The sequence below is a fragment of the Oncorhynchus keta genome, chromosome 21 (assembly GCF_023373465.1).
Source record: "Oncorhynchus keta strain PuntledgeMale-10-30-2019 chromosome 21, Oket_V2, whole genome shotgun sequence".
NCBI classification, from domain to species: domain Eukaryota; kingdom Metazoa; phylum Chordata; class Actinopteri; order Salmoniformes; family Salmonidae; genus Oncorhynchus; species Oncorhynchus keta.
In genome coordinates, this window is record NC_068441.1 from 43,085,173 (window position 1) to 43,110,410 (window position 25,238).

At 47.2% G+C, this 25,238-nt stretch overlaps 2 protein-coding genes across 2 annotated transcripts in view; one reads left to right on the forward strand and one right to left on the reverse strand.

The window, feature by feature from the left end:
* The window catches only part of LOC118399713 (plexin-B1-like), a 224,498-nt gene extending 206,555 nt beyond the window's left edge, over positions 1 to 17,943 (reverse strand). Inside the window, 1 exon segment of the mRNA XM_052473962.1 lies at positions 17,503 to 17,943. The gene's annotated coding sequence lies outside the window, so the exon portion shown is untranslated.
* LOC127910378 (RNA-binding protein 25-like) lies at positions 2,851 to 3,431 on the forward strand (the record flags this gene model as incomplete). Its single annotated transcript, XM_052473963.1, has 3 exons — positions 2,851 to 2,921; positions 2,978 to 3,117; positions 3,169 to 3,431. Coding segments are annotated over 3 exons (474 nt in total), but the record flags the coding sequence as incomplete, so codon positions are not given.
* Positions 17,944 to 25,238: the final 7,295 nt, after the last annotated feature.

The following is a 25,238-nucleotide window of genomic DNA, read 5'->3' on the forward strand; positions in this document are numbered from 1 at the left end:
GGGGGTTTCAGGCTGGGTTTCTGTATAAGCACTGTGTGACATCTGCTGATGTAAAAAGAGCTTAATAAATACATTTGAAAGATGAGAGAGAAAGAAAGACTAGAGAACGAAGCCTCAGGACCAGAATATCCAATCAATCAGAATAAAACAGTCAAAACAAAACGACATTGCTTATTGGGAAACACAAGCACAAAGCAAAATGAAGTTCTCTCTCTCCCTCCCCATGACGTAACAATGTACATATTGCCAAAGCTTACTTTGGATATTTACAATATGAAAATAATACAATCAAAATTGTCAATGAGAGAGAGCGACAAAAGAGAGACGAGAGAAGCGAGAGAGAGCGAAAGATGAGAGAGAGAGAGAGAGAGCGACGAGAGCGAAAGACTAGAGCGAAAGACGAGGGAGCGAGACGAGAAATGAGAGAGAGAGACGAGAGAGAAAGACGAGGGAGCGTGAAAGACGAGAAAGACGAGCGAAAGGCGAGAGAGCGAGAGAGAGAGCGAAAGGCGAGAGAGCGAGAGAGAGAGCGAAAGGCGAGAGAGCGAGAGAGAGAGCGAAAGGCGAGAGAGCGAGAGAGAGAGCGAAAGGCGAGAGAGCGAGAGAGAGAGCGAAAGGCGAGAGAGCGAGAGAGAGAGCGAAAGGCGAGAGAGCGAAAGGCGAGAGAGAGCGAAAGGCGAGAGAGCGAGAGAGAGAGCGAAAGGCGAGAGAGAGCGAAAGGCGAAAGGCGAGAGAGCGAGCGAAAGGCGAGAGAGCGAGAGAGAGAGCGAAAGGCGAGAGAGAGCGAAAGGCGAGAGAGCGAAGGGAGAGAGAGAGCGAAAGGCGAGAGAGCGAAAGGCGAGAGAGAGCGAAAGGCGAGAGAGCGAGAGAGAGCGAAAGGCGAGAGAGAGCGAAAGGCGAAAGGCGAGAGAGCGAGCGAAAGGCGAGAGAGCGAGCGAAAGGCGAGAGAGCGAGCGAAAGGCGAGAGAGCGAGAGAGAGAGAGCGAAAGGCAAGAGAGAGAGCGAAAGGCGAGAGAGCGAGAGAGAGAGAGCGAAAGGCAAGAGAGAGAGCGAAAGGCGAGAGAGCGAGAGAGAGAGCGAAAGGCGAGAGAGCGAGAGAGCGAAAGGCGAGAGAGCGAGAGAGCGAAAGGCGAGAGAGCGAGAGAGCGAAAGGCGAGAGAGCGAAAGGCGAGAGAGCGAGAGAGAGAGAGCGAAAGGCGAGAGAGCGAAAGGCGAGAGAGCGAAAGGCGAGAGAGCGAGAGCGAAAGGCGAGAGAGCGAGAGAGAGAGAGCGAAAGGCGAGAGAGCGAGAGCGAAAGGCGAGAGAGCGAAAGGCGAAAGGCGAGAGAGCGAAAGGCGAGAGAGCGAAAGGCGAGAGAGCGAGCGAGAGAGAGCGAAGAGCGAGAGAGAGAGAGAGCGAAGAGCGAGAGAGAGCGAAGAGCGAGAGAGAGAGCGAAGAGCGAGAGAGAGAGAGCGAAAGGCGAGAGAGAGAGAGCGAAAGGCGAGAGAGAGAGAGCGAAAGGCGAGAGAGCGAGAGAGATAGAGCGAAAGGCGAGAGAGCGAGAGAGCGAAAGGCGAGAGAGCGAAAGGCGAGAGAGCGAGAGAGAGAGAGCGAAAGGCGAGAGAGCGAGAGAGCGAAAGGCGAGAGAGCGAGAGAGAGAGAGCGAAAGGCGAGAGAGCGAGAGAGAGAGAGCGAAAGGCGAGAGAGCGAGAGAGAGAGAGCGAAAGGCGAGAGAGCGAGAGAGAGAGAGCGAAAGGCGAGAGAGCGAGAGCGAAAGGCGAGAGAGCGAGAGAGAGAGAGCGAAAGGCGAGAGAGCGAGAGCGAAAGGCGAGAGAGCGAAAGGCGAGAGAGAGAGAGCGAAAGGCGAGAGAGAGAGAGCGAAAGGCGAGAGAGCGAGAGCGAAAGGCGAGAGAGCGAGAGCGAAAGGCGAGAGAGAGAGCGAGAGAGAGAGAGCGAAGAGCGAAAGGCGAGAGAGAGAGCGAGAGAGAGAGAGAGCGAAAGGCGAGAGAGAGAGAGAGAGAGCGAAAGGCGAGAGAGAGAGAGAGAGAGCGAAAGGCGAGAGAGAGAGAGAGAGAGCGAAAGGCGAGAGAGAGAGAGAGAGAGAGCGAAAGGCGAGAGAGAGAGAGAGAGAGCGAAAGGCGAGAGAGAGAGAGAGAGCGAAAGGCGAGAGAGAGAGAGAGAGCGAAAGGCGAGAGAGAGCGAAAGCGAAAGGCGAGAGAGAGAGAAAGGCGAGAGAGCGAAAGGCGAGAGAGAGAGAGAGAGCGAAAGGCGAGAGAGAGAGCGAAAGGCGAGAGAGAGAGAGAGAGCGAAAGGCGAGAGAGCGAGAGAGAGAGAGCGAAAGGCGAGAGAGCGAGAGCGAGAGAGCGAAAGGCGAGAGAGCGAGAGCGAAAGGCGAGAGAGCGAAAGGCGAGAGAGAGAGAGCGAAAGGCGAGAGAGAGAGAGCGAAAGGCGAGAGAGCGAGAGCGAAAGGCGAGAGAGAGAGCGAGAGAGAGAGAGCGAAGAGCGAAAGGCGAGAGAGAGAGCGAGAGAGAGAGAGCGAAAGGCGAGAGAGAGAGAGAGAGAGCGAAAGGCGAGAGAGAGAGAGAGAGAGCGAAAGGCGAGAGAGAGAGAGAGAGAGCGAAAGGCGAGAGAGAGAGAGAGAGAGCGAAAGGCGAGAGAGAGAGAGAGAGAGAGCGAAAGGCGAGAGAGAGAGAGAGCGAAAGGCGAGAGAGAGAGAGAGAGAGCGAAAGGCGAGAGAGAGCGAAAGCGAAAGGCGAGAGAGAGAGAAAGGCGAGAGAGCGAAAGGCGAGAGAGAGAGAGAGAGCGAAAGGCGAGAGAGAGAGCGAAAGGCGAGAGAGAGAGAGAGAGAGCGAAAGGCGAGAGAGCGAGAGAGAGAGAGCGAAAGGCGAGAGAGCGAGAGAGAGAGAGCGAAAGGCGAGAGAGCGAGAGCGAAAGGCGAGAGAGCGAGAGCGAAAGGCGAGAGAGCGAAAGGCGAGAGAGAGAGAGCGAAAGGCGAGAGAGAGAGAGAAAGGCGAGAGAGCGAGAGCGAAAGGCGAGAGAGAGAGCGAGAGAGAGAGCGAAGAGCGAAAGAGAGAGAGAGAGAGAGCGAAAGGCGAGAGAGAGAGAGAGAGAGCGAAAGGCGAGAGAGAGAGAGAGAGAGCGAAAGGCGAGAGAGAGAGAGAGCGAAAGGCGAGAGAGAGAGAGAGAGAGCGAAAGGAGAGAGAGAGAGAGAGAGAGAAAGGGGAGAGAGAGAGAGAGAGAGGGAAAGGCGAGAGAGAGAGAGAGAGAGCGAAAGGCGAGAGAGAGAGAGAGAGAGCGAAAGGCGAGAGAGAGAGAGAGAGAGCGAAAGGCGAGAGAGAGAGAGAGAGAGCGAAAGGCGAGAGAGAGAGAGAGAGAGCGAAAGGCGAGAGAGAGAGAGAGAGCGAAAGGCGAGAGAGAGAGAGCGAAAGGCGAGAGAGAGAGAAAGGCGAGAGAGAGAGAGCGAAAGGCGAGAGAGAGAGAGAGAGAGAGCGAAAGGCGAGAGAGAGAGAGCGAAAGGCGAGAGAGAGAGAGCGAAAGGCGAGAGAGAGAGCGAAAGGCGAGAGAGAGCGAAAGGCGAGAGAGAGCGAAAGGCGAGAGAGAGAGCGAAAGGCGAGAGAGAGCGAAAGGCGAGAGAGAGAGAGAGAGAGCGAAAGGCGAGAGAGAGAGAGAGAGAGAAAGGCGAGAGAGAGAGAGAGAGAGAGAGAGAGAGAGAGCGAAAGGCGAGAGAGAGAGAGAGAGAGAGCGAAAGGCGAGAGAGAGAGAGAGAGCGAAAGGCGAGAGAGAGAGAGCGAAAGGCGAGAGAGAGAGAGAGAGCGAAAGGCGAGAGAGAGAGAGAGAGAGCGAAAGGCGAGAGAGAGAGAGAGAGAGAGAGAGCGAGAGAGAGAGAGCGAGAGAGAGAGAGAGAGAGAGCGAAAGGCGAGAGAGAGAGAGAGAGAGCGAAAGGCGAGAGAGAGAGAGAGAGAGCGAAAGGCGAGAGAGAGAGAGAAAGAGCGAAAGGCGAGAGAGAGAGAGAGCGAAAGGCGAGAGAGAGAGAGAGAGAGAGCGAGGCGAAAGGCGAGAGAGAGAGAGAGCGAAAGGCGAGAGAGAGAGAGAGAGCGAAAGGCGAGAGAGAGAGAGAGAGAGCGAAAGGCGAGAGAGAGAGAGAGAGAGCGAAAGGCGAGAGAGAGAGAGAGAGAGCGAAAGGCGAGAGAGAGAGAGAGAGAGCGAAAGGCGAGAGAGAGAGAGAGAGAGCGAAAGGCGAGAGAGAGAGAGAGAGAGCGAAAGGCGAGAGAGAGAGAGAGAGCGAAAGGCGAGAGAGAGAGAGAGAGAGCGAAAGGCGAGAGAGAGAGCGAAAGGCGAGAGAGAGAGCGAAAGGCGAGAGAGAGAGAGAGAGAGCGAAAGGCGAGAGAGAGAGAGAGAGAAAGGCGAGAGAGAGAGAGAGAGAGAGAGCGAAAGGCGAGAGAGAGAGAGAGAGCGAAAGGCGAGAGAGAGAGAGAGAGAGCGAAAGGCGAGAGAGAGAGAGAGAGAGCGAAAGGCGAGAGAGAGAGAGAGAGAGCGAAAGGCGAGAGAGAGAGAGAGAGAGAGCGAAAGGCGAGAGAGAGAGAGAGAGAGCGAAAGGCGAGAGAGAGAGAGAGAGAGAGCGAAAGGCGAGAGAGAGAGAGAGAGAGCGAAAGAGAGAGAGAGAGAGAGAGCGAAAGGCGAGAGAGAGAGAGAGAGAGCGAAAGGCGAGAGAGAGAGAGAGAGAGAGCGAAAGGCGAGAGAGAGAGAGAGAGAGCGAAAGGCGAGAGAGAGAGAGAGAGAGAGCGAAAGGCGAGAGAGAGAGAGAGAGAGCGAAAGGCGAGAGAGAGAGAGAGAGCGAAAGGCGAGAGAGAGAGAGAGAGCGAAAGGCGAGAGAGAGAGAGAGAGAGCGAAAGGCGAGAGAGAGAGAGAGAGCGAAAGGCGAGAGAGAGAGAGAGAGAGAGCGAAAGGCGAGAGAGAGAGAGAGCGAAAGGCGAGAGAGAGAGAGAGAGCGAAAGGCGAGAGAGAGAGAGAGAGCGAAAGGCGAGAGAGAGAGAGAGAGCGAAAGGCGAGAGAGAGAGAGAGAGAGCGAGAGTGGCGAGAGAGAGAGAGAGAGCGAAAGGCGAGAGAGAGAGAGAGAGAGAAAGGAGAGAGAGAGAGAGAGCGAAAGGCGAGAGAGAGAGAGAGAGAGAAAGGCGAGAGAGAGAGAGAAAGGCGAGAGAGAGAGAGAAAGGCGAGAGAGAGAGAGAAAGGCGAGAGAGAGAAAGGCGAGAGAGAGAGAGAGAGAGAAAGGCGAGAGAGAGAGAGAGAGAAAGAAGAGAGAGAGAGAGAGAGAGAAAGGCGAGAGAGAGAGAGAAAGGCGAGAGAGAGAGAGAAAGGCGAGAGAGAGAGAGAAAGGCGAGAGAGAGAGAGAGAAAGGCGAGAGAGAAAGGCGAGAGAGAGAGAGAGAGCATGGCGCTTGTGGTCCTTCTGTAGCACAGTTGGTAGAGCATGGCGCTTGTAACGCCAGGGTAGTCGGTTCGATTCCCGGGACCACCCATACGTAGAATGTATGCACACATGACTGTAAGTCGCTTTGGATAAAAGCGTCTGCTAAATGGCATATATTATTATTTATATTTATTTTATTATAGAGCACACCCCACGCAACCAACAACGAGAGAGAGAAAGAGAGCACGCACACGCAACCAACCAACCAACGAACGAACGAAAGAGAGCACGCACACGCAACCAACCAACCAACCAACCAACGAACGAACGAGAGCACGCACACGCAACCAACCAACCAACGAACGAGAGAAAGAGAGCACGCACACGCAACCAACCAACGAACGAGAGAAAGAGAGCACGCACACGCAACCAACCAACCAACCAACGAGAGAAAGAGAGCACGCACACGCAACCAACCAACCAACGAGAGAAAGAGAGCACGCACACGCAACCAACCAACGAACGAGAGAAAAAGAGCACACACACGCAACCAACCAACGAACGAGAGAAAGAGAGCACGCACACGCAACCAACCAACGAACGAGAGAAAGAGAGCACGCACACGCAACCAACCAACGCACACGCAACCAACAACGAACTAACGAGAGAGAGAGCACACCATACGCAACCAACAGTGCGAGAGAGTGCACACCCCAAGCAACCAACAGCGCGAGAGAGAGCGCACACCCCACGCAACCAACAGTGCGAGAGAGAGAGCACATCCCATGCAACCAACAGCGCGAGAGAAGAGAGAGCGCATACCCCACGCAACCAACAGTGAGCGAGCGAGAGAGAGAGAACACCCCGCGGTTGCGCACACCCCATGCAACCGAGAGAGAAAGAGAGCGCACACCCCGCGCAACCAACAGCGAGAGAGCGCACACCCCACACAACCAACAGCGAGAGAGCGCACACCCACACCCAACAGCGACAACCAACCAACAGTGAGCGAGCGAGAGCGCACACCCCGCGGTTGCGCACACCCCATGCAACCGAGAGAGAAAGAGAGCGCACACCCCGCGCAACCAACAGCGAGAGAGCGCACACCCCACACAACCAACAGCGAGAGAGCAACCAACAGCGAGAGAGCGCACACCCCGCAACCGAGAGAGAGAGAGCGCACACCCCAACCAACAGCGAGAGAGCGCACACCCCACACAACCAACAGCGAGAGAGCGCACACCCCGCGCAACCGAGAGAGAAAGAGAGCGCACACCCCGCGCAACCGAGAGAGAGAGAGCGCACACCCCGCGCAACCAACAGCGAGAGAGCGCACACCCCACACAACCAGCTATGCCCCCCCCCCTCCCTTACCATTTGCTTTGTATGCACGGGTGTTAACATTTGGCCATGCATCGGTAGAGTAAATATAGTAGAACTATAAAGTCCATCATGCACATCGACATCACCTGAATAACAAGGCTATAAAATATGACATACCACCCTACCATGTGGTAAACTGGAGAAAGATGACAATAGTTGTTTTTTACATGGATTCAGACAGTCAGACACTAATCAACTCCATTCATAAGGGAGCACACACACACACACACACACACACACACACACTTACTATTTCTACTGGTGAACTGCATTCACTGGAAACATGCAGGGTGCCCTTCTAACTTAATAATTCACACTTCGATAGATAGGGTACTTCAGTTGTGCTTCAAAGGAATGCCAACACTGCACAGTTTTCAGAAGATCTAGACCTACATTTACATATTTGAATAATGAACAGGCTTTTCAGCATAATTAAACCCTATGAGAGTTTAGAAGTGTTATCAGAAGTCGAGTTATCCCAAAATATGATAACCAGTTCCAACAAACATCCATGGGGTCATGCTACTGATTAGAATCAAGGACATGTCTGGAGGGTGAGTATAACATGGTCAAATAAACTTGAGATGAATTTGATTAAATTACAACTGACTAAGGAGTAACATGAGGGGGGAAAAACTGAGTATCGAAGAAGAACAGCTTTGCACCTTTAGCCTGCTGTGTCCTGAACCAAATAAACTAATCAAGATAGGAATTAAGATTGAGCCTAGATATTGCAGTGTCAGGGTTTTGGGCGTGTAAAGCATATCTCGGGGAGAATATTTATTATGCTCCAACTCAGGGGTCTCTACTAGCTACATGTGTATCTTCAAGGGACTCAAATGAAGTTTGACAAACCAAGGCATTGTAGAGGACATTGACGGTGCTCGGTATAAGCCATGTGGAGCTAAAAACAGAACTAAACTCAGCAAAAAAAGAAATGTCCTCTCACTATCAAAATGTGTTTATTTTCAACAAACTTAACATGTAAATATTTGAATGAACATAAAAGATTCAATAACTGAGACATAAACTGAACAAGTTCCACAGACATGTGACTAACATAAATGGAACAGTGTATCCCTGAACAAAGGGGGGTCAAAATCAAAAGTAACAGTCAATGCAGCTGGTGGCCACACCAGATACGAAGTACTGCAGTGCATCTCCTCCTCATATACTGCAACAGATTTGCTAGTTCTTGCTGTGAGATGTTACCCCACTCTTCCACCAAGGCACCTGCAAGTTCCCGGACATTTCTGGGGGGGATGTTCCTAGCCCTCCGATCCAACAGGTCCTAGACGTGCTCAATGGGTTTGAGATCCGGGCTCTTCGCTGGCCATGGCACAACACTGACATTCCTGTCTTGCAGGAAATCACGCACAGAACGAGCAGTATGGCTGGTGGCATTGTTATGCTGGAGGGTCATGTCAGAATGAGCCTGCAGGAAAGGTACCACATGAGGGAGGAGGATGTCTTCCCTGTAATGCACAGCTTTGAGATTGCCTGCAATGACAACAAGCTCAGTCCGATAATGCTGTGAAACACCGCCCCAGACCATGACGGACCCTCCACCTCGAAATCGATCCCGCTTCAGAGTACAAGTTCCGGTGTAACGCTCATTCCTTCGACGATAAACGTGAATTCGCCCAATGGCCCCTGGTGAGAGAAAACCGCAACGTCAATGAAGAGCACTTTCTGTCAGTCCTGTCTGGTCCAGCGACGGTGGGTTTGTGTCCATACGCAACGTTGTTGCCGGTGATGTCTGGTGAGGACCTGCCTTATAACTGGCCTACAAGCCCTCAGTCCAGCCTATTGCGGACAGTGTGAGCACTGATGGAGAGATGGTCTTAGGCGTCTCACAGTATGAATATTGCAATTTATTGCCCTGGCCACATCAGCAGGGACCCTGGGCATCTTTCTTTTGGTGTTTTTCAGAGTCAGAAAGGTCTCTTTAGTGTCCTAAGTTTTCATAATGGTGACCTTAATTGCCTACCGTCTAAGCTGTTAGGTGTCTTAATGACCGTTCCACGGGTGCATGTTCATTAATTGTTTATGGTTCACCGAACAAGCACAGGAAACAGTGTTTAAACCCTTTACAATTAAGATTTGTGAAGTTATTTGGATTTTTACAAATGATCTTTGAAATACAGGGTCCTGAAAAAGGGACATTTCTTTTTGCTGAGATTAAAAAGCTGTAGACTGATATAAGGCTGATTTAACCTGTTGGCACTGGAACTACAACTGGATTTATTTTAGTTCCCTATGATTTAGTACAGCAGAAGGCCTGTACCTGTTTCTGTCATTCCCAGAAAAGTATTTGTTACCAGAAAAATAGATGCCATGTAGCAAGGTACAAAGATCTCAAATGGTTGAAATGTAGTAGAGGCTGGCACTGTGTAATCTGATTCTGAAACCCACCCCACCCCCTCTTTTAGGGGGATTTTGCTTTGTGCAACCAGCATATTGTCCTTAATCTTGTTGTATTCGTTGGCTTGTAAAGACGTGACCATTCTGATAAGGTTACTGAGTTAATGCCCACTGACATAATTAAATAGAGTATTTTATCTGCACATGGACGTGGAGGGGCAAGACCACTTTAAAGCAAAAGCAGCCGTCACGTATATTGCAAGGCCGGCTGTCCTTTTCAACCAGTTGTATTTCCATCTACATTGGATAGATTTGCGCCAGTCTAATGGATAAGGGGCAAACACACCCGACCGACTTTTACCAAAAAAATCAGTCAGTGAAAGGCTGTCAGCTGTAGGTGGTTTCAACATTTAGAATCGGGAAAGAATCTGTTGGAGTCAGCTTGACAAAAAAATATTTAAAAAAATATTATTTAAATGTTTTTAGTATGACACCTTCAGACTTTCAATGGTGGTTAAAAGCCTTAGGATTACCTTGGGTAGAATCAGCAGGTTGTTGTGAACTCAGTTTGTTGATTAGCAAAAAACTAAGGCCCTATTAAAATCACCCTTTAACAAGTTTCCAGGATTTAGTCAAAAACACCATTCATTTTTGACAGCAAGCCATCCCCAAAATGTTTAGATTGAGGTTTTATGTTACTCAAAAAGGCACATTCCTTCAAACATACTTTGTCTTTGCAGGGAAAAACAATGATCAACATTGGTCTATTCCAGTAACTCAAAGCCCTTTCGGCTGTTCAGGTCTGTGAGTTTGTGCCTCTATCATCACACGATATGGCACTTTGTGATGACAGCTCTGTCCTGACCGAGTGCACTCTGCCGCAAGACACCGTTTAATCAACGCCGTTACTGATGATCTACTGCCATCTCCACCCGGTCGCAGTTTATCAAATCTCTCTGACGCAGCCCGTCCTTGACATCTCCCCACCTACTAATTACCAGACCGGCAACATAAACGTCACGACGATTGCTAAACAAGACAAATCACGAACGCGTCTATCCCCTCGTCAGACAGCGTCTGCCCGCCTACTCGCCCTTGCTGTGGACGAACTGACAGACGGAAGGACATATTGACTTTAGGACTGACTGAAATACTTGCTGAAGGACTGACTAAACGAGGGGCTGACTGACAGACTGAAGGACTGAGAATCTGAAGGACAGGTTGAAGGACGTCTGACAGACTGAAGGCCGGACGGGCTGAAGAGCTGACTGGCAGGAGGACTGACGGGCTGACTAACCAACTGATGAACTGTGAATTGCTACTTTGAGGACATTTGGTGGCAGTAGGACTGATGAAAAGGTGTTGTCGGCACACAGTCGTTCGAGCCCGTACAGCTGCCAGCCATGGAGAACAAGTGGCCGACACCCATCCCCCTTCAGTCTTTGACCCCTTAACAGTCACAGGGTGTCTGCGATGACACTAGCACCATTTACTGGCAGATTGTTGTGATCTGGTCCTCATTACTGGTATCCTCTCTTTCAAACTTTTGTAGAAGTCTTAAGCATTGATTCCCATTTAAAGATGTTCTCCAATGATTTTGTAACTGTACCTGTAGAAAAACGATATCCCAAGTCTAAAACCAATACAGTACACCCACTAAAAATGTTTTAGTTTTTTTAGCAAAGTAATGTTTTTTTAGACAACTGCAAACCTCAAGGATTAGGAGTTTGTCTGATTGGAATGAGTGACGTCATCAGCCCCCCACCAGGGTTGAGGAACTATAGAACAAGAGGAAATCCCCCCCACTAGTGTCATATCTGCACCACCTGAGAACATATATTTTATTTGTCATATGCGCCAAATACAACAGGTGTAGGTAGACCTTACAGTGAAATGCTTACTTACAAGCCCTTAACCAACAATGCAGTTTTAAGAAAATACCTTAAAAATGTTATTGCCTTTTGTAATGTAAATCTGGTGAAAAGGAGTCTGGGAGGGCTTTAACTCAACTGGAGGCAATTAGTGTAGTCGGTCATGCATATTGCACCTCTGTGGTTTAAGCTCATGAAATAATCCATCACCACCCATATTGAAGCTACACCGTGATCAAAACATTAGGAACACCTGCACTTTCCATGACATACTGATCAGGTGAATGCTATGATCCCTTAATAAATGTCACCACCTGTTAAATCCATTTAAAATCTGTGTAGATTAAAGGGGAGGAGACAGAATAAAGGCTTTTTAAACCTCAACAGTTGAAACATGTATTGTGTGCGTTTGCCATTCAGAGGGTGAATGGGCAAGACAAACGATTTAAGTGCCCTTGAACGGGGTATGGGAGTAGGTGCCAGGCGCACCAGTTTTGAGTGAGTCAAGAATTGCAATGCTGCCGGGTTTTTAATTTTACCTTTATTTAACTAGGCATGTCAGTTAAGAATAAATTCTGATTTACAATGAGGGCCTACCGGAGAACAGTGGGTTAACTGCCTTGTTCAGGGGTAGAATGACAGATTTTTACCTTGTCACCTCGGTTATTCGATCCAACAACCTTTCGGTTACAGGCCCAATGCTCTAACCACTAGGCTACCTGCCAACCACACGCTTGACAGTTTCCCCAAAAAATTGTCAAAATTAATTACTTAAAAATGATACGTGATTTTCTGGATTTTTGTTTTAGATTCCGTCTCTCACAGTTGAAGTGTACCTATGATAAAAATTACAGACCTCTACATGCTTTGTAAGTAGGAAAACCTGCAAAATCAGCAATGTATCAAATACTTGTTCTCCCCACTGTATATGATGAACAGAGTAGCAGTAGTGTAAAAGAGGGGTTGGTGGGTGGTGGGTGGGACACAATGCAGATAGCCCGGTTAACCAATGTGCAGGTGCACTGGTTGGTCGGCCCAATTGAGGTAGTAATGTATAGTTAAAGTGACTATGCATATATGATAAACAGAGAGTAGCTGCAGCGTAAAAAGAGGGGTTGGGGGGGGCACAAAAATGCAAATAGTCCAGCTAGCCATTTGATTACCTGTTCAGGAGTCCTATGGCTTGGGGGTAAAAACTGTTGAGAAGCCTTTTTGTCCTAGACTTGGCACTCCAGTACCCCTTACCATGCGGAGGTAGAGAGAACAGTCTATGACTGGGGTGGCTGGGGTCTTTGACAATGTTTAGGGCCTTCCTCTGACCACCTGGTGTAGAGGTCCTGGATGGCAGGCAGCTTATCCCCAGTGATGTACTGGGCCGTACGCACTACCCTCTGTAGTGCCTTGCGGTCAGAGGTCGAGCAATTGCCGTACCAGGCAGTGATGTAACAAGTCAGCTGTAGAACCATTTGAGGATCTCAGGACCCGTGACAAATCCTTTTAGTTTCCTGAGGGGGAATAGACTTTGTGGTGCCCTCTTCACAACTGTATTGATGTGTTTGGACCATGTTAGTTTGTTAGTGATGGAGGAACTTGAATCTCTCAACCTGCTCCACTACAGCACCGTCGATGAGGTGTTTGGACCATGTTAGTTTGTTAGTGATGGAGGAACTTGAAGCTCTCAACCTGCTCCACTACAGCACCGTCGATGAGAATGAGGGCGTGCTCGATCCTCCTTTTCCTGTAATCCACAATAATCTCCTTCGTCTTGGTTACGTTGAGGGAAAGGTTGTTATTCTGGCACCACCCGGCAGGTCTCTGACTTCCTCCCTATAGGCTGTCTCATCATTGTCGGTGATCAGGCCTACCACTGTTGGGTCGTCTGCAAACTTAATGATGGTGTTGGAGTCGTGCCTGGCCATGCAGTCGTGAGGATCAGCGTGGCGGATGTGTTGCTACCTACCCTCACTACCTGGGGGCGGCCCGTCAGGAAGTCCAGGATCCAGTTGCAGAGGGAGGTGTTTAGTCCCAGGATCCTTAGCTTAGTGATGAGCAGACTAAACTAAAATCAAGAAAATAACTAGTTCCTTTAAATTGTGATAGAGTTGCATTTTTAAAATAATCTAGTTATTACAGTGCATTTGGAAAGTATTCAGACCTAGATTTTTTCCACATTTAGTTACATTACAGCCTTATTCTAAATGTATTAAATTGTCCCCCTCATCTACACACAATAGCTCATAATTACAAAGAAAAAAAAACTGGTTTAGACATTTTAGCAAATCTGTAAAAATTGCAAAAACAGAAATACTTTATTTACAAAAGTATTCAGAACCTTTGCCATGAAACTCAGAATTAAGCTCAGGTGCATCCTGTTTCCATTGATCATCCCACACAGCACACCTGTCTATATGCTCTCATCCTTCTAGACCTATCGGCTGCCTTCGATACTGTGAACCATCAGATCCTCCTCTCCACCCTCTCCGAGTTGGGCATCTCCGGAGCGGCCCACGCTAGGATTGCGTCCTACCTGACAGGTCGCTCCTACCAGGTGGCGTGGCGAGAATCTGTCTCCTCACCACGCGCTCTCACCACTGGTGTCCCCCAGGGCTCTGTTCTAGGCCCTCTCCTATTCTCGCTATACACCAAGTCACTTGGCTCTGTCATAACCTCACATGGTCTCTCCTATCATTGCTATGCAGACGACACACAATTAATCTTCTCCTTCCCCCCTTCTGATGACCAGGTGGCGAATCGCATCTCTGCATGTCTGGCAGACATATCAGTGTGGATGACGGATCACCACCTCAAGCTGAACCTCGGCAAGACGGAGCTGCTCTTCCTCCCGGGGAAGGACTGCCCGTTCCATGATCTCGCCATCACGGTTGACAACTCCATTGTGTCCTCCTCCCAGAGCGCTAAGAACCTTGGCGTGATCCTGGACAACACCCTGTCGTTCTCAACTAACATCAAGGCGGTGGCCCGTTCCTGTAGGTTCATGCTCTACAACATCCGCAGAGTACGACCCTGCCTCACACAGGAAGCGGCGCAGGTCCTAATCCAGGCATTTGTCATCTCCCGTCTGGATTACTGCAACTCGCTGTTGGCTGGGCTCCCTGCCTGTGCCATTAAACCCCTACAACTCATCCAGAACGCCGCAGCCCGTCTGGTGTTCAACCTTCCCAAGTTCTCTCACGTCACCCCGCTCCTCCGCTCTCTCCACTGGCTTCCAGTTGAAGCTCGCATCCGCTACAAGCCAATGGTGCTTGCCTACGGAGCTGTGAGGGGAACGGCACCTCAGTACCTCCAGGCTCTGATCAGGCCCTACACCCAAACAAGGGCACTGCGTTCATCCACCTCTGGCCTGCTCGCCTCCCTACCACTGAGGAAGTACAGTTCCCGCTCAGCCCAGTCAAAACTGTTCGCTGCTCTGGCCCCCAATGGTGGAACAAACTCCCTCACGACGCCAGGACAGCGGAGTCAATCACCACCTTCCGGAGACACCTGAAACCCCACCTCTTTAAGGAATACCTAGGATAGGATAAAGTAATCCTTCTCACCCCCCTTAAAAGATTTAGATGCACTATTGTAAAGTGGCTGTTCCACTGGATGTCATAAGGTGAATGCACCAATTTGTAAGTTGCTCTGGATAAGAGCGTCTGCTAAATGACTTAAATGTAAATGTATATAAAAAGGTCCCACAGTTGACGGTGCATATCAGAGCAAAAACCAAGCCCTGGGGGTCAAAGGAATTGTCAGTAGGGCTCGAGATAGGATTGTGTCAAGTCACAGATCTGGGGAAGGACACCAAGAAATATCTGCAGCATTGAAGGTGCCCAAGAAAACAGTTGCCTCAATCATTCTTAAAATGGAAGACGTTTGGAACCACCAAGACTCTTCCTTCAGCTGGCCGCCCGGCCAGACTGCGCAATCGGGGGAGAAGGCATTGGTCAGGGAGCCCAATGGTAACTCTGACAGAGCTCCAGAGTTCCTCTGTAGAGTTGGGAGAAGAAAGACAACCATCTCTGCAGCACTCCATCAATCAGGCCTTTATGGTAGAGTGGCCAGGCGGAAGACACTCCTCAGTAAAGACACAGGACAGCCCGTTTTGAGATTGCCAAGAGGCACCTAAAGGACTCTCAGACCATGATAAACAAGATTCTCTGGTCTGATGACCAGAGCCTGAATGCCAAGCATCACAATCTGGAAGAAACCTGGCACCCTCCCTACCATGAAGCATGGTGGTGGCAGCATCATGCTGTTGGGATGTTTTTCAGTGGCCAGGACTGGCAGACTAGTCAGGATCGAGGGAAAGATTAATGAAGCAAAGTACAGAAAGATCCTTGATGAAAATCTGCTCCAGAGCGCTCACGACCTCAGACTGGGATGAAGGTTCACCTTCCAACAGGACAACGACCCTAAGCACACAGCCAAGACAACTCAGAAGTGGCTGTGGGACAAGTCTCTGAATGTCCTTGAGTGGCCCAACTACTCTCTGGAGACCTGAAAATAGATGTGCAGAGACACTCCCCATCCAACCTGACAGAGCTTGAGAGGATCTGCAGAGAAGAATGTGAGAAACTCCCCAAATACAGGTGTGCCAAGCTTGTAGCATCGTACCAAAGAAGACTCAAGGCTGTAATCGCTGCCAAATGTGCTTCAACAAATTACTGAGTAAAGGGTCAGAATACGTATGCAAATGTGATTTCAGTTTTTATACATTTACAAAACAGTTTTTGCTTTGTCCATTATGGACTAAACCACGTTAGAATAAGTCGAACGTAACAAATGTGAAAAAAGTCAAGGGGTCTGAATACTTTCCGAATGCACTGTACATGCCGGGTCGACCAAGAAGTTCAATGGGCAATCAATATCAAGATAGGACATTCCATGTGGTTTATGGGTTTATGGCGCTGTCATAACTTAATCTGTCGCTTCAGTTATGAGGGCAGCTATGAGCTTAAAAGAACAGATGGCCATCATTTGAGGAATGGTAGGTTACTGAGGTAGAGTCTGTTAACCCTGAGGGATGCAAGAGATCAGGCATTCACTCTCACGGACTGCTCTTCTGTCTACATTTGCCATGGATGTTGTTGGATAAATGAATATCAAAACACACACACATTTAGAAAGAAAAATTAAGTGGTAGAAAACATCATGACCTGGACTTGAACCTTTTAATAACTGTCTCAGCCTAATTCTATACACAACACTTAAAATAATCACTGCTTACCTTTAGACTAAATACCAAGGTCGAGCCTTTCACATGCCTTTCTCCTTGTCATTTTGTGACACTTACTACTTAACAAGTATCGTTATCCCATCTAAAGTACTGTCTAACAATCGGTTACATACTTTGCCTTAACAAGACAGCCAATAGTAGTAAATCAACTGAATTCCATCAAAGCATGTTATTTATCCTGCATTTGTTTGAGTGGATTGCCTGTGTGTGGAGGGAGGGGGTGCATGGCTGTAGCTGTGACATCTTCCATATAATTGCTCCTGTCAAGCCACATACTGGGACACAAACGGTGTAACAGATCAAACACCTGTGAACATGTTACTTAGGGATCAGTGTGTCAACCAGCTGAATATGCAGGTTGACGATTATTGACATCTCTTGAAGAGGAATTCTTGATCACCATTACGCCCTCCCTCCATTTTTGTTCAATCTGCCTCCAAAATCAAAGTTTGATACACTGGTTACATTGCCAGTAAGTTCTTCAACATAGTAATTACAACTTTCATGGCTATCTGGAAAAAAAATACATAATAGTAATAATATGAAGTATTTTCTATACAGAAATGCCACCGGAGAAGTATTGTGAAGACTGCAGCGTAGAGTAACGACGCCTACCGGACACTGACCAAACGGGCTGCAGAAACAGAACAAGCAGTCCTTCTCCAATGATCCACCGCCTGCTGGGTTCAATGAACTAAACAGCAGCGAAGTTGCTTTACAACCTTCCATTGGCTTTGACTCTACCTCAAATACTCGTGTGATACTTATACACAGGATACTATGGATTTATTTTCGAGAATTACAACAATGTATCACAAGGCAATAAGTAGTTGTTACAACATTTGTTACCCAACTAAGAATATTTTGCTAGTGTTATTGTAGCCGCCAACTAAAATTAGCCGTGGTAACAATTTGACGCCAGATAGCCTAATGCAAAAGACAACTGGGTTGTAATAACCTAGTGATAGTACATAGCGTTACCACATTACCACATAGGTTTATTTAAGCACTCAACTTTTACACGAAGACTCATTTTACATAGCAACGTTGTATTCCATATACCGATACACCAACTATTGGTGTCTGCTTTCAACGTTAGTGCGGTTGGTCACATTCACCCTGCTAGGTAACCCCAATGTGCCCCAATGTGCAGTAACTATGGAACGTTTCTGGGAAACAGGGTTTTGCCAGGCTCAAAAGTGGGTTCACACTTGGCCTGGAGCCATGGAAGTAACACTAGCTCAAAACTCCTTCACTCACCTTCAATTCTTATAAAAGAGGTTTCATTCCACGACCTGCAATTTCGTGCAAGTATTCAGTGCCCTTCCCTGGGGTGTCTTATCCAATTTGTCCGCAAATTGTGCTTTTAAATCCAGGAAAATCACAACGGTTGCACTGTCGTTCAGATTTGAGTTTGGTTGGTATTAGACTGTTTCACGAGACGCTCTTCAAACAACTCAGTTTTAGTAAAAGACCTGCGATGTTAATGTACATTTCCCGGTATAAACCCAACTCATGCGCGCTCGTATTGATTTGATGTTATTCTCAAATTGCACTGTGCGCTTTCTACGATTTCCACATGTACCCGGCGAATAGTGTCGAGAATGGATAGATAACCTCACGACAGCATAGATACGCCAGCCCCCGATATGCGTAATGTTTTAAAGGGGCTTGGCCACACTGAAATATCCCGGTGTCTGTCTGACCCCTCCTGATCAACCAACTTGGTTCTCTTAAAGGGGCAAAATATTAGATTTCCAATCAAATGGCACTGTTGTGAGAGTAGTAATGTTGTGAGTGCCTGTGCTGCTTTATGAAGAGGGATCAACAAGCTATATCAGGGCGGCAGGAAGTCTAGTGGTTAGAGCGTTGGGCCAGTAACCGAAAGTGTTGCTATATCGAATCCCAAAGTTGCCAAGGTGAAAGCCTGTTCTGCCCCTGAACAAGGCAGTTAACCCACTATTCCTAAGCCGTGATTGAAAATAAGAATTTGTTTTTAACTGACTTGCCTAGTTAAATAAATAAAAAATATCAGAGAGGTTTGGCCTACATATTTCAATACAGATGTATCCACCAAAATCTGGAGTTTATGAAATGTAGTTTAGTTATTAACTTAACTTTACAAAAATGTAAATGCAACATGTAACAATTGAAAATATTTTACTGAGTTCATATAAGGAAATCAGTCCATTTAAATATATCCGTTAGGCCCTAATGTATGGATTTCACATTACTGGGCAGGGCCGCAGCCATGGGTGGGCCTGGGAGTGCATAGTTCTCTAAAGCCATGTTGGAGGTGGCTTATGGTAGAGAAATTAACATTATATTCTCTGGCAATATTCTGGTGGACATTCCTGCACCTCAGTATTGATATTTCTGTTTAATCAGCTTGCCAGGTGGATGGATTATCTTGGCAAAGGAGAAATACTCACTAACAAGGATGTAAACACATTTGAGCACAAAATTGTTTAGAAATAAGCTTTTTGTGCGTATGGAACATTTCTGGGATATTTTATTTCAGCTCATGAAACATGGGACAAACACTTTACATGTTACATTTATAATTTTGTTCAGTATAGATAAAATACACTCTTATCCAGATGGCGAATTGCCACTAAGGATTTACTCAACTGTTTTACCAAAAAGGCTCTGATGGGGGGAGGCCAAGGCCAGGTCACTGATACCTTTCAGCTGGCATTTGGGCAACATAACCATTCCACCTTCCACTGTTAACACCTCACAAAGCAACTGTGTTGAGAATGCAGAGGTTGTTGATTATGCTCTTTACAATTGTCAGCCCTAGCCATGGAAACACAGTTCCCAAAATATAACACCAGAGCTTACATTAGCATAATCACTGGAGAATCATTGGTGCTGTATTGGGAAAAACCCTAAAGTGTGAGTGCATTAATATAAGGATGCTGAAAAAACACATTAAACTGACATTTTTTTGTGAAACACTTGCACAGCGCTACTGTAAAAGGACATGTAAGAATACAGTAAACTAAAGTTGTCACATTCTCAAAAATGTAAATTTCTCTGCTAAAATTTGTATTAACATGTCAGTGTGACTCTATGTTACAATACTGTGTTTTTTGGTCAGTCTGAAGTGATGTCATTTGCGCCATCTTGTTTGAATACAGAAAGGGCTAGGGTCAGTTTGTTATATCTGACTTCTCCTGTCCTATTCGGTGTCCTGTGTGAATCTAAGTGTGCGTTCTCTAATTCTCTCCTTCTCTCTTTCTTCTCTCTCGGAGGACCTGAGCCCTAGGACCATGCCCCAGGACTACCTGACATGATGACTCCTTGCTGTCCCCAGTCCACCTGGCCATGCTGCTGCTCCAGTTTCAACTGGCCTGGGCCCTAGGACCATGTCCCAGGACTACTGACATGAGGACTCCACTGTCCCCAGTCCACCTGGCCATGCTCCTGCTCCAGTTTCAACTGTTCTGCCTTACTATTATTCAACCATGCTGGTCATTTATGAACATTTGAACATCTTGGCCACGTTCTGTTATAATCTCCACCCGGCACAGCCAGAAGAGGACTGGCCACCCCACATATGCTCTCTCTAATTCTCTCTTTCTTTCTCTCTCTCGGAACATGAGCCCTCAGGACTACCTGACATGATGGCTCTTTCTGTCCCCAGTCCACCTGACTGTGCTGCTGCTCCAGTTTCAACTGTTCTGCCTTATTATTATTCGACCATGCTGGTCATTTATGAACATTTGAACATCTTGGTCATGTTCTGTTATAATCTCTACCCGGCACAGCCAGAAGAGGACTGGCCACCCCACATAGCCCGGTTCCTCTCTAGGTTTCTTCCTAGGTTTTGGCCTTTCTAGGGAGTTTTTCCTAGCCACCGTGCTTTTACACCTGCATTGTTTGCTGTTTGGGGTTTTAGGCTGGGTTTCTGTACAGCACTTTGAGATATCAGCTGATGTACGAAGGGCTATATAAATAAATTTGATTTGATTTGATCTAAACTTACAGACCCACACCATACATATCAATGGAGACCACACAGAGAACATAAAAACATCATCCTGGAGGGGTTTTTTCTGTCTCTCTATCCCCCTCTCCTGGAGAAAATTACTTTTTGTGTCCCCTCACACTTCCCCTTTAATGAAGGTTAAACATACACACACTGTCGTGTGATCTCAGCTAGGATTCAAAGGCCCTCTTCTCCGCCTCAATTCCCACACCCCACGCCACTCCCCAAAAGCCACTATTTAACTACACGCAAACAAGAGGATATAAATAGGCTAATGAGGCAAAAAAGAGGGAGTGATTGAGAAATGAAACAACAACTTGATGAAAATAGATTAAAAAGAACAAATAAACACAAAGGGAGAGAGAGAAAGCGTGAGTGAGTGAGAGAGAGAAAGTGTGAGTGAGAGAGACAAAGTGTGAGTGAGTGAGAGAAAGTGGAACTGAGGAGTATTTTCTTAATCCCCACAAGTCAGTCAGTCAGTCAGTCAGTCAGTCAGTCAGTCTGTCTGTCTGTCTGTCTGTCTGTCTGTCTGTCTGTCTGTCTGTCTGTCTGTCTGTCTGTCTGTCTGTCTGTCTGTCTGTCTGTCTGTCTGTCTGTCTGTCTGTCTGGTCTGGTCTGGTCTGGTCTGGTCTGTCTGTCTGTCTGTCTGTCTCTGTGTGTGTGTGTGTGTGTGTGTGTGTGTGTGTGTGTGTGTGTGTGTGTGTGTGTGTGTGTGTGTGTGTGTGTGTGTGTGTGTGTGTGTGTGTGTGTGTGTGTGTGTGTGTGTGTGTGTGTGTAAGCACAGGCTAGTATTCATGGCAGGGGACAGAGTGAGGTGTGGTGAAAGGGGAAAACTGGGTATGTGAATGAACATGCCTGTCTGTCAGGGGCTACACTCTGCATCCATGCCCCCTGAAACACTGAGCCATTCATCCAGCTCTCAGACTACCCCTCTGAATACCAACTCTGCCTTTCTGCAGAATGGGAGGAGCTGGGTAAACCCAGACCGGGGTGAGAGGAGGGGACAGACTCGGTGGGGGGATGGAGGGGGTCAGGGGGCAACACCCCCCCCAACTTTCCTCCTCCTCGTTATGTTGATTCACAAAGTTGTTCAGGAGAAAGTCTTTAGTCACTGGGTTGTTTCACACTTGTGTGACCCGCAGGAATACATAGTCCTGAAAGCCCAACACCATTCTGGCTCAGGGCGTTATCACCCCCTGTGATGTAACAGATTCATGCCATCAAATTGTGAGGATTTTAAAGATCATTAATATGACGTTCATACAGAGGTTTATCTGTCTATGCTACAAAGTCAAAACTCGATTGTCAGCTACTTTCTTTCTGCATTCAAAACTGTTGTTTTTCTGCATTAAAAGCTGCCATATTTCTGCATTAAAAGCTGCCATATGTGTACTTTAAAAGCTGCTATATTTCTACATTAAAAGTTCCTATATTTCTACAGTACATTAAATGCTGCTGTATTTCTACATTAAAAGCTGCTGTTTTTCTACATTAAAAGTGGCTGTATTTCTACATTAAAGGATGCTGTATTTCTACATTAAAAGCTCCTGTGTTTCTACATTAAAAGCTGCTGTTTTTCTACATTAAAAGCGGCTGTATTTCTACATTAAAAGCTCATGTTTTTCTACATTAAAATCAATGAATCAATCAACTGTGTTTATATAGCCCTTCGTACATCAGCTGATGTCGCAAAGTGCTATACAGGAACCCAGCCTAAAACCCCAAACAGCAAGTAATGCAGATGTAGAAACACGGTGGCTAGGAAAAACTCCCTAGAAAGGCCAGAACTTAGGAAGAAACCTAGAGAGGAACCAGGCTCTAAGGGGTGGCCAGTCCTCTTCTGGCTGTTCCAGGTGGAGATTATGACAGAACAGGGCCAAGATGTTCAAACGTTCATAGATTACCAGCAGGGTCAGATAAGAATAATCACAGTGGTTGTAGAGGGTGCAACAGATCAGCACCTCAGGAGTAAATGTCAGTTGGCTTTTCATAGCGGTAGAGAGAGAGTCCAAAACAGCAGGTCCGGACAAGGTGTTTTGGTGTTTCTGTACTTCTGCATTAAAAGCTGCTGTATTTATACATTAAAAGCTTCTGTTTTTCTGTACATTGAGATTGGAATTGTTAATGTAAAGCATCTGAATTGGCCAGACAGTCGTGTGTGTGCATGCGTGTGTAAATAAAACTACAGCTTATTTTGTATCCACTGTACATGAAACACTGAGTGTGTCCTGGCATGGCTTGTGACTTTGTACATCTGGCAACCCAGAGGTTGTTTTGGACGGTTAATACCATCCAGACAAATGTGTCATAAACTAATCCCCCTCATCCTAATCTCCATAAATTTAGGCTAGAAAGCCAGAATATTTGATGAACTATCCATTATCCTTTCACTAAGGGGGAATTGACCTCGTGCCACTAGATAAAACTAGTTTTCATTATATTTTATCAAAGAATGCAAAGAAAGGATTGAAATATATAGGTAAATGGGCTAAATCTCCCATAGAAGTTAAACAAAGAAGCGAACCAACATAGTAGGACACATTACATGTGTGGAAGGACCACTAGAGGGCAGGCTGGGCTCATGGATAGTAGCCCAACAAAGCATGGGAGACAAGGTAACCAGAGGCAATTAAGCACAGCTGACGGTACTAATGAGATACTCTCCTTCCCCTATAAAAGAGAGAATGGAACCAGCAGAGAAGGAGAAAACTATCTCTGGAAAATGGCCACCGAGAGAGAGAAGCTGTGCTGAAAGAACCACGAAGATGGCGACAAACCCGTGATTTATGTTTGTTGTAGTTTAAAGATTATCCTATTGTGTTCTTGTTTCATCTGGAGAAGAAGATGTGTGTTTTTCCTTGGAAGATTTTTCATTGATTATGTTAGAATGTTTTTGGTTGACAAAATACCCTCAATAGAGAACCGTGTTCAATCAGAAAAACCTACTCCTGACTCGTTTATTCCACCTTCCCGCTTTAGAGTGACGCCTAATTACCTGGTACGCTCACACATGATATGGTACAATTTCCTCGTCCTGCAAATTCAAGTGGAGAGGAGATTCAACAACAACTGGAGGACAATGGAATTAAAAAGTAGAAATAGCAATAAATATGTTTTTTTACTTCATTCTGTAGTTCTCCAAGTGTTGCTGAATCTCCTCTCCACTTCAGTTTACTCCTATTCATGCACCTTGGTTGGGGAGTGAAGTCGTGGCAATGATCCCTTCCTTTTGGGCCATGCAAATTGAAAAATAATCCATTTGTTTTTACACTGCAAAAAATGTTCTGAGACCGTCATAATAAAAGTATCTGTTGAGAACACATGTTTGAGAAAGAAATATAATATTTTAAAGCTATAGCCATAACACAATGTGGGTTGTTCATGGAGTAAGGAATCAAATCAAATCAAAGTTTATTTGTCACGTGCGCCAAATACAACAGGTGTAGACCTTACAGTGAAATGCTTACTTACAGGCTCTAACCAATAGTGCAAAAAGTTATTAGGTGAACAATAGGTAAGTAAAGAAATAAAACAGTAAAAAAACAGGCTATATACAGTAGCAAGGCTATAAAAGTAGCGAGGCTACATACAGACACCGGTTAGTCAGGCTGATTGAGGTAGTATGTACATGTAGATATGGTTGAAGTGACTATGCATATATGATGAACAGAGAGTAGCAGTAGTGTAAAAGAGGGGTTGGTGGGTGGCGGGACACAATGCAGATATATAGCCCGGTTAGCCAATGTGTGGGAACACTGGTTGGTCGGCCCAATTGAGGAAGTATGTACATGAATGTATAGTAAAAGTGACTATGCATATATGATTAACAGAGAGCAGCAGCAGCGTAAAAAGAGGGGTTGGATGCAAATAGTCTGGGTAGCCATTTCAGGAGTCTTATGGCTTGGGGGTAAAAACTGTTGGGAAGCCTTTTTGTCCTATACTTGGCACTCCAGTACCACTTGCAATGCGGTAGTAGAGAGAACAGTCTATGACTGGGGTGGCTGGGGTCTTTGACAATTTTTAGGGCCTTCCTCTGACACCGCCTGGTGTAGAGGTCCTGGATGGCAGGCAGCTTAGCCCCAGTGATGTACTGGGCCATACGCTCTACCCTCTGTAGTGCCTTGCGGTCAGAGGCCGAGCAATTGCCGTACCAGGCAGTGATGCAACTAGTCAGGATGCTATCGATGATGCAGCTGTAGAACCTTTTGAGGATCTCAGGACCCATGCCAAATCTTTTTCGTTTCTTGAGGGGAAATAGGCTTTGTCGTGCCCTCTTTACGACTGTCTTGGTGTGCTTGGACCATTCTAGTTTGTTGGTGATGTGGACACCAAGGAACTTGAAGCTCTCAACCTGCTCCACTAAAGCACCGTCGATGAGAATGGGGGCATGCTCGGTCCTCCTTTTCCTGTAGTCCACAATCATCTCCTTAGTCTTGGTTACGTTGAAGGATAGGTTGTTATTCTGGCACCACCCAGCCAGGTCTCTGACCTCCTCCCTATAGGATGTCTCGTCGTTGTCGGTGATCAGGCCTACCACTGTTGTGTCGTCTGCAAACTTAATAATGGTGTTGGAGTCGTGCCTGGCCATGCAGTCGTGGGTGAACAGGGAGTAAAGGAGGGGACTAAGCATGCACTCCTGGGGAGCTCTAGTGTTGAGGATCAGCGAGGCAGATGTGTTGCTACCTACCCTTACCACCTGGGGGTGGCCCGTCAGGAAGTCCAGGATCCAGTTGCAGAGGGAGGTGTTTAATCCCAGGGTCCTTACCTTATTGAAGAGCTTTGAGGGCACTATGGTGTTGAACGCTGAGCTGTAGTCAATGAATAGCGTTCTCACATAAGTGTTCCTTTTGTCCAGGTGGGAAAGGGTAGTGTGGAGTGGAACAGAGATTGCATCGTCTGTGGGTCTGTTTGGGTGGTATGCAAATTGGAGTGGGTCTAGGTTTTCTGGGACAATGGTGTTGATGTGAGCCATACCCCTGTTGGATTGAGTTGGAAGATGTAG